The 22,189-nt window shown below is 45.0% G+C and overlaps 1 protein-coding gene across 4 annotated transcripts in view; it reads right to left on the minus strand.

Moving 5' to 3' along the window:
• ccdc18 (coiled-coil domain containing 18) overlaps positions 1-22,189 on the minus strand; it is a 183,272-nt gene that overhangs the window by 153,252 nt on the left and 7,831 nt on the right. For 3 of the 4 annotated variants that reach the window (XM_085983310.1, XM_085983311.1, XM_085983309.1), the window contains exons 2-4: positions 12,601-12,736; positions 2,475-2,667; positions 700-864 (exon numbers count right to left, since the gene is read on the minus strand). In XM_085983310.1, the coding sequence (XP_085839436.1) occupies positions 700-864; positions 2,475-2,667; positions 12,601-12,707 (465 nt within the window). In that variant the 5' untranslated portion in view covers positions 12,708-12,736. The remainder of the gene's footprint in view (positions 1-699; positions 865-2,474; positions 2,668-12,600; positions 12,737-22,189) is intronic. The other variant, XM_085983312.1, reaches the window with a different exon arrangement.

A 22,189-nucleotide genomic window follows, 5' to 3' on the forward strand; every position in this document is an offset into this window, starting at 1 on the left:
ATATAGCACATTTCACGATCGCAGGGCATCCCAAAGCGCTCTACAGCCAACTATGTACCTTTGAAGTGTAGTAATCGTTGCATTGCAGCAAATTTAAGGGGAAGCTAGATAAACACGAGGTAGAAAGGAATAGAAGGTCATGCTGATATAGGGTTAGATGAAGAGGGGTGGGAGGAGGCTCGTATGGAGCATAAACATCGGCATGGACCAGTTGGACTGAAGGGCCTGTTTCTGTGCTGTACATTCTAAATTCAGTCTTAAAATTATATTCGGCCTATTAACAGAAAACTTATGCAAAATATCTTGCATCCTTCAATAATAGAATGTCTCGTCTGCGCTAACAAAAGTAAATCTGCTCTAACACTGACAACTATTTTTTATTTATAAACTATATACAAGATCAACAAGAAATAACCATGCTGACTTCTCCATCCCAACAAAAGCAAAATAGTCTGATGTCGACTATTATAAAGTATTTCAGATGGTATGCATAAATTACAGAATTATTTCAGGCATATTTCAATGTTCCATTCCCATATAATTTTACAATTCACTTGACCTCCCCTCCTCCATATGCCAACAATTGTAGCATCTATAATGCAGTCTTTAGGGTTACTGTATAAATAATGGTTTGAGATTGCCTGAATTAAAAACCGACTATGAACCTGGTTGTTATACATATACATTTGGAATACTCACCTTAACTTTTGACTGAGTTAGCTCTATCTGTATACTTTCAATCTCACGCACCAAACTGTGATTCTGGGAGACCAAACGGACATTGTCCTCTCGAAGTGTGCTGAGCTTTTTCCATAGTTGTTCATTTTCCTGCTCAACAGCAGACGTGGGTGGCAACTGGGGTGCCTAAAAGCATAAATGTTATGTGTTGAAATTTGATATTTTTCACAATTTTCTCCCCTTCTCTCCTGAAAACACTCTCATTTACATAAGAAGTAGGAGCAGGAGTAGGCCATACGGCCCCTCGGGCCTGCTCCGCCATTCAATAGGATCATGGCTGATCCAAATCTAGACTCACGTCCACTTCCCTGCCTTCTCCCCGTAACCCCCAATTCCCTTATCTGCTAGGAAACTGTCTATCTCCATTTTAAATTTATTTAATGTTGCAGCTTCCGCAGCTCTCTGGGGTAGCAAATTCCATAGATTTACTACTCTCTGAGTGAAGAAGTTTCTCCTCATCTCAGTTTTGAAAGGGCAGCCCCTTATTCTTAGATTATGCCCCCTAGTTCTAGTCTCACCCATCAGTGGAGACATCCTCACCGCATCCACCCGATCAAGCCCCCTCACAATCTTATATGTTTCGATAAGATCGCCTCTCATTCTTCTGAACTCCAATGAGTAGAGTCCCAACCTACTCAACCTTTCCTCATACGTCAACCCCCTCATCTCTGGAATCAACCGAGTGAACCTTCTCTGAACCGCTTCGAGAGCAAGTATATCTTTTCTTAAATATGGAAACCAAAACTGCACGCAGTATTCCAGGTGTGGCCTCACCAATACCCTGTATAACTGCAGCAAGACTTCCCTGTTTTTATACTCCATCCCCCTTGCAATAAAAGCCAAGATTCCATTGGCCTTCCTGATCACCTGCATACTAACTTTTTGTGTTTCATGCACCAGGACCCCCCAGATCCCTTTGTACTGTAGCACTTTGCAGTTTCTCTCCATTTAGATAATAACTTGCTCTTTGATTTTTTCTGCCAAAGTGCATAACCTCACACTTTCCAACATTATATTGCATCTGCCAAATCTCTGCCCACTCACTTAGCCTGTCTATGTCCTTTTGCAGGATTTTTATGTCCTCCTCACTCACTGCTTGCCCTCCCATCCTCCGACACCTCACCCAACTTGCCATATGTCATTCTTTAAAACCAAACAGCAAGTATTGGCAGAAATCAACCATAGAGTGCATATAGGGGATCTGTAAGATTGTGAGATTTCTGTCTATGATCACATCTCTGTATTTGCTGGCTTACTAGCTCATCATTCCTGTTGCTGTACACTAAAGAAAAACTTTGATGTCACGTTGCACTATTTTCCATCAAATATCTAATATTCTTTTAAAAGTTTTGGACATATATGTCAATATTTGCAGAGAATGTTTGAAAACCACTGAATTACAACACTACAGTTGCCATCCTGACTAAGATCCGCTAATCCATTAGAATCGGATGAGACTTGCAACCTCCTTGTCAATACGACTTAGTACTAAACCAGTCCAAGACTTCAAGGCTATCAGGGAACTGTATAAAGTAATCTTGAAGGAATGATTTCCTGGCATCTCATGCTGCAAGAATAGTTATACATTTAACTTCAAATAGGAGTTTGGCAGCAACCATTGGGGGTGACTCCAGAGCTTACAATGGCTGTACACGTAGATAGCACGTTGACTGTTACCGCTGCCAATCGAAGACTATCCAAGAGGTAAACACAACAATCAGAAGCTAAAAAATTACCCTGCCTCCAAAACTGCTGGTCGGGCTTATGTTGCTGAAAACGCTTTTTTGAGGCAGTATTCTTTCAGCAGTTGTCAGATGACGATTGCTGATTGCAGAAACTACTGGATCGGGTTGAAAGAGATCTTCCATTGTCAAAGCGGGGGAATAATCCTGCTGAGGAGAGTCATCAGACTGGTCACTTAAACGGGCACTGAAAGAAAAACGGAAAACATTCGAAGTTTAATTGTACATTTAGGCTTGAAATAAAACTTACATTTATACAGCATTGAAACGTGCAGGGGTATTTTCACCTTAATACTGCTTTACAAGCCATTTATACATATCTACTCTGATGTTATTGCTAAGTAGGACAGTGAAATCAACGGGCTTATTAGCTCATTATTCCTGCTGCTGTACACTAAACATAAGAACATACAGAAGAAACAGGAGCAGGAGTCGGCCATTCGGCCCCTCGAGCCTGCTCCGCCATTCAATAAGATCATGGCTGATCTGGTCATGGCCTCAACTCCACTTTCCTGCCCGCTCCTCGTAAACCTTGACTCCCTTACCATTCAAAAATCTGTCTATCTCCACCATGAATATATTCAATGACCCAGCCTCCACAGCTCTCTGGGAAGAGAATTCCATAGATTTACGACCCTCTGAAAGAAGAAATTCCTCCTGATTTCTGTTTTAAAAGGGTGCCCCCTTATTCTGAAACTATGCCCCCTAGTCCTAGATTCCCCCCAGAGTGGAAACATCCTCTCTGCATCTAACCTGTCAAGCCCCCTCAGCATCTTATATGTTTCAATAAGATCACCTTTCATTCTTCTAAACTCCAATGAGTATAGGCCCAACCTGCTCAACCTTTCTTCATAAGACAACCCCTTCATCTCAGGAATCAACCTAGTGAACCTTCTCTGAACTGCCTCCAATGCAAGTATATCCCTCCTTAAGGAGACCAAAACTGTACGTAGTACTCCAGGTGTAGTCTCACCAACGCTCTGTACAGTTGTAGCAAAACTTCCCTACACTTATACTCCACCCCCTTGCAATAAAGCCCAATATTCCATTTGCCTTCCTAATTACTTGCTGTACCTGCATGCTAACTTTTTGTGTTTCATGTATGAGGGCCCCCAGATCCCTCTGTATCGCAACATTTTGTAGTCTCTCTCCATTTAAATAATAATTTGCTTTTTTATTTTTCCTACCAAAGTGGATAACCTCACATTTACCCACATTATACTCCATCTGCCAAATTTTTGCCCACTCACTTAACCTATCTATATCCCTTTGAAGAAAAACTTTGATGCCACAATAGCACTATTTTCCGTCAAATATCTGATATTCTCTTTTAAAAGTTTTGGACAGATATGCGTCAATATTTGCAGAGAATGTTTGATAATCTTTAAATTACAATGATGATGTAGCCAAACATTCAAAAGTGCCTCACAATTGAGAGTTAAACACAAACGGGAGAAAGTTTAGGAAGATGGGTGAAGGCAATGCTTTCCAAGGCGTCAGAGGTATACCAAAATTGGGGGTCTAGGCCTAGAAATTCGAGTCGGCCAGAAACCTGCTGTAACTCTCCGGGCCAAGGCTAACGGCCGCCCGCAAAGAGTGCAGGCAGTATTTTGGTGCTGCCTGGTGATTAACATGAGCGTAGCAGAGAATCTCTTGTGCAACGTGCTCTTTCCGGCGCTAACCTCAGTATGAAGCTGAAGGTCGCCTCTGAAGGATCGGTGCGGCGTTCTCGGACAATGTGCTGTATCGGATCATTTGGTGATGGCTCCTGGGTTTTGCTATGGAGTCCACTGATGGCCCTTGTAGGGTTAGAGCATTGTGCGTTATGGCATATTGTAGTGTATGTAACCTGTACCACCTTAAGAGGATACCTTAAGGTGATAGACTACTTTTTGATGGCTCCTGTACATTGTAGTACTGGTGGTGACCACACCGGTATATAAACCCTGTGGAGCAAAGTGTATTCCAGTTCAGCCCTGACCCTCAATTACTAAAGACCTGTTTAATTATTTCTGTAGTCTGTGTCCAGTTATTCAGCATAACTACATTTGGAAACACAGACTCAACAGTGGCGACGAGTCTGATCTTACCTAGTGGCAGTTGCATCAAAGGAAGCTTCGCCTCTGAAACGGGCGTCGATCAAGGACATCCACCCTCAACATCCTGCTGGGCACTGCATAGCACGGGAGGCAATCGGGAACCCGGGTTGGTTTCTGGCCACGAAGTCAAACATCAGTGAACATCCCTTCGACGACAGCGGCGGGTAAGCCCGATCGAGCGGCACGGGGGGGGGGGGGAAGTCGGCCGAGTTGTCAGTAAGAGAAGGGGAGGGGAACGACGGAAAGGGCGGAGAATACGACCGCAGCCGGTGTCAGGGGCCGGACTGCAATCGGGGCAGAGACGCGCAGCAGCCAGAAAAGCGTTTATGTCCACAAGGACCGCGGGAGCGGCGGGGAACAAGAGCAGCAGCGTAGGGGAAAATAAAGGACCGCTGGGAGGCGAGAACGGCAACAGCGCGGTAATCGCCATTTTGAGTCGGCGGGGGAAGAAGACAAGCGCGGGAAAAGCCGCCAAGCGCGGGAAGCCGCCATTTGAAAAAAATAAAATAAAATAATCATATCCAAAGGAAAGGAAACTCAACAAGGATGCCAAAAACGGGTAACATCACTGCTTTTCACAGAATCACAGAAACCCCACAGTGCAGATAGAGGCCATTTCGGCCCATCGAGCCTGCACCGACACATATCCCACCCGATCCCCGTAACCCCTACACCAACACATATCCCACCCTATCCTTGTAACCCCACGTATTTAATCCCCCTAACACTAAGGGTCAATTTATCATAGCCAATCAACCTAACCTGCACATCTTTGGACTGTGGGAGGAAACCGGAGCACCCGGAGAAAACCCACGCAAACATGGGGAGAATGTGCAAACTCCACACAGACAGTCGCCCGAGGCCGGATTCGAACCCGGGTCTCTGGCGTTGTGAGGCAACAGTGCTAACCACTATGCCACCGTGCTTTTGATAGCGATGTGGAAGATTGGGCCACTTATGTGGAACGCATCGAAGTTTACTGTACAACGAATGAGGTACCGGAGGATAAGAAAGCACTAACCCTATTAAACTCGATGGGTGCGAAGACGTACGGGTTATTAAGGAACCTTGTAACACCAGATAAACTGGTAGGAAAGAGTTTCGCGGATATTGTTACTATCCTGCAAGAGCATTTAAACCCCACGCCGCTGCGGATAGCGGAACGATTTAAATTCTACAAAAGAATTCAACTTAAAGAGGAAAGCAACGCTGAATTCTTAATCGAACTGCGCAAGTTATCAAAGTACTGTCAGTTCGGTACAGGACTAGCAGATGCACTGAGAGATAAGTTTGTGTGTGGGCTCCTAAGGGAAGGAACCCAGAAGCGACTGCTAGAGGAAAAGGATCTTACGCTGGACAAAGCTTTCAGCATTGCAGCATCGCACGAGGCAGCAGCACGAGGCGCTGCAGAGATACAGCAAAGGCCATTGGAATTCAGCACCAATGAAATGGCATTGGGCGCAGTAAAGTGCTATCGTTGCGGAAGGACAACGCATGACCAGAACCAGTGCTGGTTCAAAGATAAAGAATGCAGGCAATGTGGCAAACTTGGTCACATAGCGAGAGTATGCCGGTCAGGAAAGAAGACCAGCAGCAAAAAGTCGCCGCAGGAGAAGTACAAAAAAGTACACGAGGTGACAGAGAACAGTTCGGATGAACAGAAGATGGATTCAGACTCCAGCAGTAAGGAACTGGGTTGTCTAAAAATACATAATGTGGGTAACACAGCAGACCACCAAACTATCTGGGTCATGCTTCGGATAGCAGGAGTCCAAGTGAAGATGGAATTGGACACGGGATCGGCATTGACGGTCATGAATAAGCAAGATTACAAAAGGTTATTCTCGCACATTCCCCTGAGGGATACGGAGATTGTATTGAAAACATACACGGGGCAAATAGTATACCCCATCGGAAAGATAAAAGTAAATGTGGTCTACAATGGTAAAGAAAGTCAGGAAATGGACTTGTATGTGTTACCTGATGGAGGTCCGCCACTACTGGGACGGGAATGGATCCGGAGAATAAATGTGGACTGGCATTCCATACAAGCACTGACTGTAGATTCCTGTAAAGAGGACGACGTCAAACCTAAACGACTGTCCAAAATATTGGACGATGTTAAGGAGGTGTTCCAACAGGGACTGGGAACACTGAAAGGAATTACGGCAAACATCAAGGTTGAAGAACATGCAAACCCAAAATTTTTCAAAGCCAGACCGGTACCTTATGCGATACGACCTGCTGTGGAAGCAGAGCTGGAAGGGCTAGAACGTTCAGGAGTACTGTCAAAGGTGGACTGGAGCGAATGGGCCACACCCATTGTTCCTGTCATGAAGCGTTCGTTGAGCAACAAGCCGGGGGAACCTGGGAAGGTTCACATCTGTGGCGATTTAAAGATCACTGTTAATCCAGTTCTTCACACGGTGCAATATGCGCTTCCGCGGATTGAAGATATCTTCGCTTCGCTGTCTGGCGGGAAACACTTCACCAAGATAGATCTGGCGCAGGCGTACCTACAGATGGAAGTTGATGAAGCGTCACGCCAGTATCTCACGATCAACACACATAAGGGCTTATATCGGTATAACAGACTGGTTTTTGGAGTGGCATCGGCTCCAGCGATTTGGCAAAGGGCCATGGAGCAGGTATTGCAGGGAATTCCAGGCACACAATGCTACCTGGACGACATTCTGATTACAGGAGATGATGATAAGGATCACTTCGCGAATTTGGAGCAGGTGCTCAACGGATTGAAAGAATATGGGCTCAGAGTTAATCGCCAGAAATGTGAGTTCTTTCAAAAGCGAATCTCGTACTGCGGCCACGTCATTGACCAGGAGGGGCTCCATAAGTCACCCGACAAGATTGAAGCTGTTGTGAAAGCTCCCGCTCCGGAAAATGTATCCCAGTTGAGGTCGTTCCTTGGGTTGGTTAACTATTACCACAAGTTTCTTCCAAACTTATCCACGGTGTTACACCCGCTGAACACTCTTTTGCAAATGGGAATACCATGGAAGTGGAGCGAGGATTGTAAGCGGGCTTTTCAAAAAAGCAAGGCACTGATCACCTCTAAGGAAGTGTTGGCTCACTTTAACCCAACGCTGCCTATTCGCTTAGCTTGTGATGCTTCTCCATATGGTATCGGGGCAGTGCTCTCACATAAGTTTCCAAATGGCTTGGAAAGGCCAGTCGCGTTCGCATCCAGATCATTGACCTCCGCAGAGCGCAACTATGCTCAGATAGATAGGGAGGCTCTCAGCCTCGTGTGGGGAGTTAAGAAATTTAACCATTACCTGCAAGGCCAAAAGTTTACGCTGCTGACAGATCACCAGCCGTTGGTTTCCATTTTTAACCCTAAGAAGGGTGTTCCGGTTATGATGGCGCAGAGGCTTCAGAGATGGTCCCTTTTCCTAGGGGCACATCAATATGATATCGAATTCAAAGGTACAAAGCAACATGGTAATGCTGATGGGCTGTCGCGCCTGCCACTACCTACAGCGGAAGAGGCACCGGCAGTTGACCCTGTCGAGATATTTCACTCGACCATCATCGAATGCTTACCAGTCACCAATGCGGGTATTGAGAGAGAGACCCGAAACGACCCGACACTGTCTCGGGTCTACGATTTGACAGTGAAGGGATGGCCAGCACATGGCGACCCACTGTTACCAGCATTCTCAGCCAGACGAGAACAGCTGTCCGTCTGTCAAGGAACATTGATGTATGGAACAAGGGTGATTATTCCTCCTAAATTAAGGGAGAGTTCTGAAGGAATTGCATGAAGGTCATCTGGGGGGAGTCAAGATGAAAAGCCTTGCTAGGGCTTATGTGTGGTGGCCAGGTATCGACAAACAAATAGAGGATCTGACTAAAAGCTGCTCAGGGTGCCAAAAAGTTCAAAATGCACCTCCAATTGCACCGCTGCATCCGTGGGAATGGCCTTCAACCCCATGGCAACGTGTGCATATCGACTTTGCAGGTCCATTCATGGATTCCATGTTTTTGATAGCGGTAGACGCACATTCTAAATGGCCAGAAGTGATTAAGATGTCAACCACTACCTCTGAGAAGACGATCGCAGTTCTAAGAACCATATTTGCAAGGAATGGGTTGCCGGAAAAAATATGTTCAGACAACGGACCACAGTTCGTGTCAGAAGAATTCCAGAAATTCATGAAAAAGAACGGGGTGAAACACTATACATCTGCCCCATATCATCCGGCTACAAATGGGTTGGCCGAGAGATTTGTACAAACGTTCAAAAAGGCGATAAAGGCCATGAGCGAAGACCATATTCCACTACAACACAAGGTGGACAATTTCCTGATGGCATATCGAAACGCCACGCATGCAGTGACAAATCAAAGCCCTGCCATAACGTTCTATAACAGGAGGTTGCGGTCCCGGTTGGATTTGTTAAAACCCAATGTGCGTAGGGAAGTCGAAAACAAGCAATTCCAGCACGTAAATAACAAGGCCACTCGGAGTTTCGAAATAGGACAACCAGTGTTGGCCAGGGACTATAGGAATGATAAATGGCAATCCGGAACAATTCATGCCCGACAAGGACCCTTGATGTACACGGTAGACGTTGGAGAGAACGTAATACGACGTCATGCTGACCAACTTGTGGAATCGAGAACAAGGGTCGACCCCATGTCTACGGCAGAGACACCAGTTGAAGAAGTTATTGAGCCTGCAGCATCTACCTCAGACTCGAACGTACATGATGATGTTCAATCCATAGGAGATCAAATGGATGAGTCACCCCAGCAACGAGAACCAGAGACCCCTGAAAGGTGTTATCCGGCCCGGATCAGGAGGCCTCCTCAGAGACTGAATCTTTGAACAGTTTTGTGTGAAAGTAGTATATATGTTATCCATGTAATGTTTAAATTGGGGTGTACACTGTTAAGCTAAAAGGGAAGGAATTGTAGTGTATGTAACCTGTACCACCTTAAGAGGATACCTTAAGGTGATGGACTACTTTTTGATGGCTCCTGTACATTGTAGTACCGGTGGTGACCACACCGGTATATAAACCCTGTGGAGCAAAGTGTATTCCAGTTCAGCCCTGACCCTCAATTACTAAAGACCTGTTTAATTATTTCTGTAGTCCGTGTCCAGTTATTCAGCATAACTACATTTGGAAACACAGACTCAACACATATCACGAGGCATTTGTTTGTCCACGGCTCCCCTCTTGCGTTCGTGGACATTTGTGTGGGTCCTGTGTGGGGTCTACAAATGGGCACCAGGCTGCCTGGTATTCCCACCTTCGCTGCCTGCCACAGCTCCACAGATCTTTCACCCAGATGGTTGCTGTGTGCAGGTTTGTGCTCCACCATGGTGCTGGAGGGGATGAGGTGACAGTGCACTAGCCTGCATATCACAAAGAGGATTCATTCCCTGGTGAGTGGCTCTTAAAGCACAGGCTCAGTTATGGAGGGACTGTGACTGGAAACACCACATAAAGACTGTCGCACAGGTGTCCTTAAACCATTGCATGAGACATCAATGGAAATACTTTTTTTTTTTAAAAGGGGAACATGAACTCTTGGTCAAGAGTTTACTGGTGTAAATGGTGCAGAAGAGAGTTCAATTATATTTTCAACAACAGCAGACTTTTGAAGAACTCATGGTGAGAATATGGTGTTAAGCCTTTTAAAAGCAGACTTCCAAACTTTGCATCTTATTTTATCAGTTCCTAAACTAGAAAACTCCAATGTACAAAATTTAAGGAAATGGAGCTTTGATTTTTTTTCCTGAGATTATTACAACGGTAGTACAGTACAGTTTATTTTTAAAGTATTTACCTCCTATAATGTTTGACTGACTGGGAGGAGATTTGATGCATCTCACTGGAAGCAGTTTTCACTCCACTTACATAATCTGAGCTCTCCATAGTTACCAGTTATCCCAGCTGTTTACTGTACAGGTTATAGTTCACCGCCACTTTCTCCTGCCTCTCCGCATTGTCAACGGCTGCACGCACAGGCGTGCTTTGGAGAGGGTGGTAAGAGGAGCGGCGATCTCCAAAATGGATGAGCGTGCGTCAATTCGGCATTGCACGCCGAGTGATGTCACGCTCCTGCTAATTAAAATACTTGCCACAGGCAACAGCAGCGCTGCCGACCAGCCGAAAATGGCGGCCGCCACGGGACCTGCTGGAAGCGGGTGGAAGTGAGGTGGCCGTCATTTTTTCACCAAAACGAGCCTTAACTGCAAGTGCTAAAACCACCAATTTCTAGGCCCTAGTGAATTGAGTATGCAGGTAGAACGTCAGAAACCTCTGCTTATAGAAAGTAGAGCAGGAAGGGGGAAAGGAGCATGCAGTACAGCAGATTTGGAAGAATGGATGGTGCAGGCGGGGATATAAAACTCCAGCATGTGTAAAGTTAAGGAGAAATGAGGCCTTGAGGCAACCTGAAGACAAGGATAAAGATTTTGAAACTGATGTTCAGAGGGACAGGAGCCAATGGAGCATAGGCGAGAAGAACAGAATGCCAGCAGAGTTCTGGATGAGTGATAGCTTATGTGGGATCAAGTGGGGACTTCACTGGAAAAATATAGTTTAGAGTTGAGAAAGACATAGATGAAGATTTCTGAGAAAATGGAAGATGAAATAAGGACATAGATTAGCGATGTTTCAGGAGTAGAAGAGGAGTCCTGGTGATGCTACAGATGTGGAGTTTGAAGTTCAGTTCAGGGTCAAGAAAAATACAGAAGTTGCACATCATCCAGTTGAGTTTGAGCAGACGTGTAGAAAGGGAGGGGGGTGGTGAGATCAGACTAGGGTGCAGAATTTCTTGCAGGGAACTAATATAATAGCTTCAGTCTTGCCAACGTTGAACTGTAAGAAATTCTGGTTCATCTGTGGCTTGACGACAGACAGGCAGGCACACATCGTGGGGAGAGTCATGGAATCAAGGGTGGCAGTGTAGTTGTAAAGCTGGGTGTTGATACACGTGTGGAAACGGACCCTATATTTACAGATAATTCCGCCAAGGAGTAACATATAGATGAGGGGACCGATGAGGGAAGCATGGGCATACCAGAGGTGACTGTGTGAACACAGGAGGAGATGTTATTGTAGGAGATGTGCTGGCAAAGCGGAGACATGTCAAACTGCAACCATGTGGAAGCAATACACCGGTGGAAGAGGATGACATGGTCAATTGTCTCGAACCACACACGGGAGCACAAAAAGGGATGACACACTGGAGCTGCACAGAATGTCACAGGTGGCTTTGACTAGAGGATGTGATAAAACTGTGAGCATTGCTGCCTTATGGAGGAAAGTACAGGAAACTTTGTGCTATCCGGCACCGACGGGACCGAGCTGTTGCCGTCCCATCAAAACTGCCGGACAAACCAGCGCTAATGTTGAAACATACGGAGATTTTCAGCTCCGTGTGAATCAACAAACCCTGTTGCTTAGCAACAGCTTCAAAACAGTCGGCTGCAGCTGCAAGCGTCTCTAGCAAGCTGTTGCTATAGCTACAGACCTTGCAGAGCCTGACTGGGAAAAAAAAAGCAACGAGAAGTAAAAAAACTTATAGGAAACGGCTCCTGAATTTTGCCAGTAGATAGAGCTTTCCGGACATATAACCTCTGGATAAACCAAAGTTTCCTGTACTTATAATAATAATAAGTTCATAAAAATTTTTGATGACACCAAGTTCAGGTGTCCAGTACCAGGGCGATTGAAAGTATTCAAATGGACTTTAACAAATTATGAAGCTGGAGCAATGATTGTCAAATGGAATTTAATGCAGAAGAACATGAAGATAATTATTACCAATTATGGGTCTGCCACAGATGCCTTCGAGTTCAGTGGCGTCAGTCACTCCCCTAACCAGATCCCACGCTCTTATGTGCCAGAGTTGACTCTCACTGCCCAATACCTACTTATACGACTGCACTAAGAGACTCACATCGAGAATTCCAGTTTTTGTGCTGTAACTGTCTGATTCTATTATAATTACAGCAACAATAGTTGTTAATCAAATTCTGACCTGTTAAAGTCTGTTCTAGGGCTTTGCAAAAAATTTTCAGTCTTCATCAGCCTCTTCCTCAAAGCTACCAAATTATCCATCCACTTGTCCTTTTGGTAACAAAGCATCAATGTTCGTCATGAAGATGTTATCCACACTACAAAAGCAAATGTTCAGACTACTCAGAAAATGAAATTTTACAAGTGGCTTTGCTAATTCCGAATGGACCCATTAACAATTAAAATCAGGACACTATCTGGACAGGATTTCAATCAACTCCTGATTAAACCGAAAGTCAATTTACAAATTTTTGAAGGATCAAATGGTAGTTAGTACAGGTAGACTACCCTTTATCCGAACTTCCGAAAACCTCTAAAAACCGAAGGTTTTTTCGGTGAGCGTAAGTCGTGCACACGACATGACCAGAGTGGCGCACGACTTACGCTGAGCAGAGGGTCAGCGTAAGTCATGCGCACGACCCCCCGCGGACCCCCCCCGACCCCGACCCCCGCCGACCCACCTTCCGAAATCCGAAATTTTCCGAAAACCGAAACACGGCTGGTCCCGAGGTTTTCGGATAAAGGATAGTCTACCTGTACTTTGATCAACTCAAAACAAGGAAGAATTTCCATTTGTATAGCGCCTTTCACGACTGGACACTCCAAAGCACTTTACAGCCAATGAAGTTGTTTCGCAGTGTAGTAACTTTTGTAGTGTGGAGTAATGTGGCAGCCAATTTGTGCACAGCAAGATCCCACAAACAGCAACACAATGACATAAATAAGTCATTACAGCGCTAAATACGGACAGTACTTCTGTTCCCCCATTCTAAACACATACTTTTGTTACCCCATTCATCAAATTATTATTTAAGCACTTTCTGTAGTTTCTGCACATCGAGTCTTTTGCATTTATGCTCATGTTACTGGACAAATAATTTTAAAAACCACAGATTCCTGTTACATAAAAAAATCTCACGATTGGAATCAATACACTACACAAAAATAGTACTTAAGTTAATATACGCTGTATTAAATAGGCTTCTTGGGCAGTTCCGTTACCTCAAATAGCTACCACCACAAGCACCACTTCTGAAAACTATTTCACCTTAATAGTTTAAAGCTCAAAATGCTCCCTCCAGACACAATCCTAATTTGAAAGGACATCTGTAATTATATACTTACAGCATTTTCAGTTTAAGCTTCAAACACATACTCATCCGTTGAAATCTTTCATTGGCTAAAATGTGGCTATGTGAAAGTTTCACATGCTCACCATTCTACAATGCTGAAAGTTAACAACATTTGCATAGTGCTTTGTGTTCTACTGGCAAGGTTATGGCTATTTTAAAACATTTATTCTTTGGATGTGGGCAGCACTGGCAAGGCCGTATTTACTGCCCATCCCGAGTTACCGAGAAGGTTGCGCTGGCCCACCTTAGAACAACTAAGTGGCTTGCTCCATCACTTCAAGGGGCCGAACAGGGTAGGTGTAGCATATTCCCTTCATCAAAAGACGTGAATGAACTGGTGAGTTTGTAATGACAATCTGGCAGCTTTCATCATCATTTTTTCCATTGCTAGCCCACAAATTGCCAGATTTATTGAATTCAATGTCACTATTAGGGATTTGAACTCATGGCCACTGGGTTGCTGGTCTGGTATCACAACCACTATATTCTTCTTCTTCTGAGGCAGTCCCTCGGAACCGAGGATGACTTGCTTCCACATTAAAAATGAGTTCTCAGGTGACTGATGAGTCCAATGCGGGACCTACAGTCCCTGTCACAGGTGGGGCAGAAGGTGGTTGAAGGGGCAGGTGGGTGGGGTGCTTGGGTTGATGTGCGCTCCTTATGCTGCTTGCACTTGGCTTCCGCTTGCTCCTGGCGAAGAGACTCAAGGTGTTCGGCGCCTTTCCGGGATGCTTCTCCTCCACTATATTACCATACTCCTAATTACCACACTTGCAGATTGTTTAAACAATAACTTGATAGCTCAGAAGGGGAAGGGAATTGTAACCATGCAAAGGAAGTATACTTCACAACCAAGAGTACTTCACTTGGTTGTGCAGTGCGTTGGAATGTACCGCGGTTGTGAAGGGCAATATATAAGAAAAGATACACTTGCTCTCGAGGCGGTTCAGAGAAGGTTCACTCGGTTGATTCCAGAGATGAGGGTGTTGACGTATGAGGAAAGGTTGAGTAGGTTGGGCCTCTACTCATTGGAGTTCAGAAGAATGAGAGGCGATCTTATCGAAACATATAAGATTGTGAGGGGGCTTGATCGGGTGGATGCGGGGAGGATGTTTCCACTGATGGGTGAGACTAGAACTAGGGGGCATAATCTTAGAATAAGGGGCTGCCGTTTCAAAACTGAGATGAGGAGAAACTTCTTCACTCAGAGGGTAGTGAATCTGTGGAATTTGCTACCCCAGAGAGCTGCGGAAGTTGCAACATTAAATAAATTTAAAACGGAGATAGACAGTTTCCTAGCAGATAAGGGAATTAGGGGTTACGGGGAGAGGGCAGGGAAGTGGACGTGAGTCTAGATTCGGATCAGCCATGATCCTATTGAATGGTGGAGCAGGCCCGAGGGGCCGTATGGCCTACTCCTGCTCCTACTTCTTATGCTCTTATAAATCCAAGTTCTTTCTTTCTGAATATAAATGCTATGATCTTTGTCCTCTTACTTTTTTTTTTAAGTTTCTATGATAACAACTTGCATTTATATAGCGCCTTTAACACAGTGAAATGTCCCAAGGAGCTTCACAGGAAAGATGTCAATCAAAGTTTGACACCAAGCCACATAAGGAGATATTATGACAGGTCAAAGAGGTAGGTTTTAAGGAGCGCCTTAAAGGAGAGTTATAGAGGTAGAGAGGTTTAGGGAGGGTTCCAGAGCTTAGGGCCGAGACAGCTGAAGGCTATCGCGATTGCACAAGAGGCCAGAATTAGAGGAACGCAAAGTTCTTGTAGGGCTGGAGGAAGTTACAGAGGTAGCACGTCAGAAGGTTGTGGGTCCAAGTCCCACTTTAGTAACTTGAGCACATAATCTAGGCTGACACCTCAGCGCAGTACTGAGGGAGTGCTACATTGTCAGAGGTGCCGTCTTTCAGATGAGACGTTAAACAGAGACTCCATATGCCCTCTCATATAGACGTAAAAGATCCCATGGCATCCAAGAAGAGCAGGGGAGCTTGCCCTGGTCTCCTGGCCAATATTTATCGCTCAGCCAACATCACTAAAAAACAAAATTATCTGTGTGAGGCCTTGCAATGCACAAATTGACTGCCGTGTTTCCAACATTGTAACAATGACTACACTGTAAAGTGCTTTAGGAGGTCCCACTGTTGTGAAAAGCACTATATAAAGGTTATGTTTATTTCCAACACCAGATTTCTGATTGGTCACCTTGAAGGACAAGACCTGATTTCTGATTGGTTCCCTTGGAGGACAAGACACACCCAGCAGTTTCTCTGGAATGTGTAATTAGATCCTGTCTGCCTAAGTAATCAATTACTGTGCAAAGTGTCATTCGAGCCATTCCGACTGCCAGACTCCAGACAGAACAGAGCTCACATAGAACAGACAAGGCTCACCCTCGCAGGTTAAGACCTTCGCCCACCCCCCCAAACAAGATCTTGCCCCCCGCAACAAGTTCCTAACCTTCCTCCCACCCAGAGTTTCTGACTTCACCCTCCACCACCCCTCCCAAGTTTCTGACCTCCTGCTCCCCACCCAAGTTCCTGACTTTCCTCCCCCCCGCGGGCTCCCGAACTTCTCCCCCTGCCCAAGTTCCTCCCCCACCCGAGTTCCTGATCTTCTTCTCCTCTCCCTTTCGATCCTCTCTCTTCCACCGCCGCCCCCCCGATTCAGTGACCTTCTCCCACTGAGTTGAGGAAAGCGTGGCTTCGGTAAACATGTGCAGTAGGGGATCGGGTGCGCATGCCCGGCACCGGGATACCGCACGCATGCGCAGAAGGTTGCAAAAGTGTTTGTGCAGATAATCACGCCGCTATATAAATGCAAGTCTCTCTTTTTTTATTAACAAAGATAGAGAGGGGCAATGCCATGGAGGGGTTTGAACACGAGGATGAGAATTTTAAATTCAAGGTGCTGCTGAACCAGGAACCAATGTAGGTCAGCAAGTTCAGGAGTGATGGGTGAACAGGACTTGATGCGAATTATGATACTGACAGCAGCGTTTTGGATGAGGTGAAGTTTACATAGGGTGCAAGACGGGTGGCCGGCCAGAAGAGCATTGGAATAGTCGAGTCAGGAGGAAACTTCAGAAGAGGATGAGGGCGGTCAACCACCACACTAAAACTTGTTATTTAATGACCCTTTATTAACCACCCCTTGATTTATAACTGAAGGAAAACATATTTTAGCACTTTAATACAGTCATCAATAGAGATGGCATTCCTCTGTGATACCCCCATCTCAGTTTAATAATTTCTCTTCTGGTTTTTAACATGTATGCTCTATTGAATCGAGAGGATGATAAAAGTACTACAGGACACTTTGTGCTATCCGGCACCCACGGGACCGAGCTGCTGCCGTTGCCTCAAAACTGCCATACTCTCCAGAGTTAATGTTGAGAGATACGGAGATTCTTAACTCCGTATTTGACAACAAACACTGTTGCTTAGCAACAGCTTCTAAACACTCGGGTGTGGCCCTAAAGCTCTGTAGCTGAAGCTGTTGCTATAGCTACAGACCTTGCACAGCTTGACTGTTCAAACAAAGCAAAAAAAACAAACAAAAAGAATAAAAAACGGCTGCTGATTTTTGCCGGTGGCTCTAGATTGCCGGATAGCTCACCTCCGGATAGCACAAAGTTTCCTGTATTACCACAAGGAACTTTGTAGTAACTCTTGAACGCTACTGCAAACCAATTAACGTCACCTACTCATACCAATAAATCTCTCACGAGATTCTTCCACCTTTACCAAAACAAGTCCCACAAGTACAACTTGCAATTATAAGAAATACTTGCCTAAAAAGGGGATAATTAATCACTTGCGTACAGATTCTAGTTTTTTTTTAGTCTTGTGCTGTTTCATTTCTTGCGGTGTCTTCTGCTTCTAGGCAGTAGACCGCATCTAAATAAATCTGACCAAGTAGTTTTAGCCTGTACATATTGGCAACATGGTATTTAATCACCTTTGGAGGTGGTGGAGGAATTTGGTGGGCATTCATATACTCTATAGTAAGCATTTACCACAACTGGGGGGAGGGGGAGGTTACATGTTAAACATGGGAACATATGACAATCAATAAAGACACATTTCATTCTTAAGGGACTCCATTAGCTTACAGAAACTGCCAAAGGGTGAAACCGTAACAAGCCGTATAACCGACATAATACTATACCCATTCAATTTTTAAACAGACTTTCAAGGATTTCCTGCACTTAGCACAGCACAATGATTACGAGGCAAGAAGGGCTTGATATCTGCTCCCCCCAACTCATCCCTCAAGAGCAGGATCAATCCAGCAATATCAAAGCTACTGTATACAACCACTTTCTCCCTTAAAAGGATCTGGCTGAATCAATACACTGGTTGAGTGAGCTTGAGACACATCTGAGAATTGACTGTATACAACAGTTGCTAATTAATTAAGGGTTCAGCTGTTAATGTTTTCATGTTGTCTGTTGAACATTGTGGTATGCACTCATTTTACAATAGAGATATAAAAATTAATTTGCCTCTCAGGTGGAATCTAGAGCAAATTGGTAACAGTTTGATACGATTGCAAGATCTACTAATTACCTAATTGACAAATGATTATAGCTGCGAGATTTCCCCCTGGAAATTCATTCAATAGAAGAGCTTTATTTTAAATATAAATTCAAGGATATGCAGGGTGTGCTATGCATTGAGGTTTTATTTAATAATGAACAGTTTCATGTTCATTTTTAACATCACGAGCAGTTTTTGAACTGTGCTTTCAAGATCATTCTTTCCCTTCCAAAATATCACCTGCCTCAGCCCTCAACTCTCCCTGCAGCTATTGAAACCTTGATCCATGCCTTTATTACCTCAAGGCTCGACTTTTCCAATAGTTTCCTCCTCACCTCCAAAAACAACGTACTTACAACACCCCTCCCCTTCACCTGCACAAAGTGCAACATCCTTACCGAGCTCTGCATACTCATTGTGCCTCTGCAAATAAATGTAATTTACAAATCTCTCAAAGGACTTGCCCACCTTACCTCAACAAACTCTTCCAGCCATACATCCCCAACTCCTCCAATACTAGTTTACTCCCATTTCATTCCACCATCGACAACCACTACCCCACTATGATTTTGAGCGCCCTCATTTAACCAACGCCGTCCTCGCTTTCAAAAACTTCCTAAAAACTAACCTTTAACAGCATTCTCTCCCACCTTCAACTTTGCTTCCCCATTTGTCTTCCACTCAAGTGTCCACCTTTTCCTGTACCCTGTAAAGCACTAGACATTTTTCTGGATACAAAGAGCACCATAAAAAAATTTCCGTCAAGATGTTTTATTCCTCACACTAAAAAAAGTACCCATTGATTCTGTTCCTTTTTTTTATCACCTCTCCATTTTCCCTGCCTCTCACCTTCCTCTTTTCATCCCGATAGATGGCCAGATGGGTGAATGCACCATCCGTGGAAGTATGGCACACACCCATCAATAGCTGAACCTCGGAGGGGATCTACTGATCTTTCAAACTGAGAGAAAGCACTGCAAATTTGAATTCAACAGATAAGCAATTCAATTTTTCATGTAAACAGACAGCTGTAGAATGAAGCTCCATTCAACCTTGCAGGGCAAGCAATATTTCGAGTGTGGGGGGGGGGGCAATGGGGAGATGAATAGTAGACAAGAGATTAATTTAAAGTTGTTGCAGGGTGCATTCATAGAATGATACAGCACAGGAGGCCATTCCGCCCATCGTGTCTGTGCCGGCTCTTTGAAAGAGCTGTCCAATTAGTCCCACTCCCTGCTCTTTCCCCATAGACCAGCAATTGTTTTTCCCTTTTCAAGTATTTATCCAATTCCCTTTAGATAGTTATTACTGAATCTGCTTCCACCACCTTATCAGGCAGTGCACAATTCGCTGCGTAAAAAATGTTATCCTCATGTCGCCTCTGGTTCTTTTCCCAATCTCCTAAATCAGTGTCCTCTGGTTACCAATCCTTCTGCCAATACAAACTACCTCATCCTTCACTGTGACACTGGCAGCATCCTCTTTAGAAAAAACAGATGCAAAGTACTCATTTAGCCATGCCCTCTGCCTCCACAAGATCTCTTTTTTGGTCCCTAATCGACCCCACTCTTCCTTTGACTATTGATATCTTTATAAAAAGACATTTGGGTTCCTTTCTATATTACCCGCTAATCTATTTTCATACACTCTCTTTGCCCCTCTTATCTTCTTTTTCAGTTCTCCTTTGTACTTTTTGTATTCAGCTTGTTTCTCTACTGAATTATGAACCCAACATTTATCATAAGCTAAATAACAACAGAAAATGCTGGAAAAACTCAGCAGGCCAGGCAACATCCGTGGAGAGAGAAATAGAGTCAACAGTTCAGGTCAAAACGCTTCGTCAGGACTGAAGAAGCACAGGAAATGAAACCGATTAAAAGGCCAGTTTGGGGGCTGGGAGAGAACAAAAGAGAAGTGAAGAGACATTAAGAGGTATTCAAAACCAGACGAGATGGTGATAGGACTAGTGGAGACAAAAGACGGCTCTAGCTTAGGTGTGAAATGCGCTGGCAGAATGGGAGACAGCTGCCATGTGGGAGAGAGAAAAAGGGGAAAGGCCAAAACAAAGGTGTGGATAAAAAATATGTAAAAATGTAATAGGGGCCGAGGTTATGATCTGAAATTGTTGAACTCGATACCGAGTGCGGAAGGCTGTAAAGTGCCTAAATGGAAGATGAGGTGCTGTTCCTCGAGCTTACGCTGGGTTTCCGTGGAACAATGCAAGAGCCCGAGTGCAGTGAGGTCTGAGTGGGAATGGGGCGGTGAATTAAAGTGACAGGTGACCGGAAGCTCAGGGTCACCCTTACGGACTGAACGGAGCTGTTCCGCAAAGCGGTCACCCAATCTGCGTTTGGTCTCCCCAATGTAGAGGAGACCACATCGTGAGCAGCGAATACAGTATACTAAATTGCAAGAAGTACAAGTAAATCGCTGTTTCACCTGGAAGGGGTGTTTGGGGCCCTGGACAGTGGGAAGGGGGGAGGTTTAAGGGCAGGTGTTGCATCTCCTGCACTTGCACGGGAAGGTGCCAGGCGAAGGGGAAGGGGTGCTGGGGGTGATAGAGGAGTGGACTAGGGTATCTCGGAGGGAGCGGTCCCTACAGAATGCTGAAAGGGGAGGGGAAGATGCGTTTGGTGGTGGGATCACGTTGGAGGTGGCGGAAATGGCGGAGGATGATCCGTTGAATGTGGAGGCTGGTGGGGTGAAAGGTGAGGACAAGGGGAACCCTATCGTGGTTCCGGGAGGGAGGGGCAGGGGTGAGGGCAGAAGTGCGGGAGAAAAAACAGACACGGTCGAGGGCTGTGTCAACCATGGTAGAGGGGAATCCTCGGTTGAGGAAAAAGGAAGACATGTCGGAAGCACTGGTGTGGTAGGTGGCATCGTCGGAGCAGATGCGCCAGAGACGGAGAAACTGGGAGAATGGAATAGAGTCCTTACAGGAGGCGGGGTGGGAGGAAGTGTAGTCCAGGTAGCTGTGGGAGTCAGTGGGCTTGTAGTGAATGTTGGTCAATAACCTATCCCCACAGACGGAGACGGAGAAGTCGAGGAAGGGAAGGGAAGAGTCGGAGATGGACCATGTGAAGATGAGGGAAGGGTGGAAATTGGAGGCAAAGTGAATGAAATTGTCTAGTTCAGGGCGAGAGCCGGAAACGGCATCGATACAGTCATCAATGTAAGAAAAAGAGGTGAGGGAGGGGACCAGAGTAGGACTGGAACAAAGAGTGTTCCACATATCCCACGAAGCGGCAGGCATAGCTAGGACCCATGCGGGTACCCATAGCAACACCTTTGATTTGGAGGAAATGAGTGGAGTCAAAGGAGAAGTTGTTCAATGTGAGAACAAGTTCAGCCAGGCTTCCTTTTTCTGTTTCATTTTGATTTCTATGGGCCCGGAATTTGTGGTCAGCGGCGAAGCGAAAGCGTTCACTGCTGGCCCCGAGGTACACGGCGCACAAGGATCTCGCAATCCCCGTGTCGAGAACTTCGGGTTTTCCGACCTTCAATTCAAATCAATGGAAGTTAATGGGGATTCCCTTATGCGACCTGCTGTGACGTCAACAGGCTGTCTAAGCAGCCAATCAAAAGGCAGAATTCTCACAGACAACAAAGAAAGTGAGTAAGCTCTTAAAATTCTAACCTTTTAAAATAGTTAGAGTAAAAGAAAGATTGGGGCACTCATATGGGAAAAAAGCAAACCTGAAATAAAGATGGTCAAACTTTAAAAAACACATTTTTTAATGTTTTAAGTTTCTTAAAAATTTTAACTTTTATTCCACACTGCACAAAATTTAAATTAGTTTTCCAGGCCCGTAACATTTGTTTAGCAGTAAAAATGCTGTCAAAACCCCAGATACACCTAATCCCT

This window comes from Somniosus microcephalus, chromosome 3 (genome assembly GCF_052327205.1).
Source record: "Somniosus microcephalus isolate GS21.2 chromosome 3, FLI_Smic_1.0, whole genome shotgun sequence".
In the NCBI taxonomy this organism is placed as follows: Eukaryota; Metazoa; Chordata; class Chondrichthyes; order Squaliformes; family Somniosidae; genus Somniosus; species Somniosus microcephalus.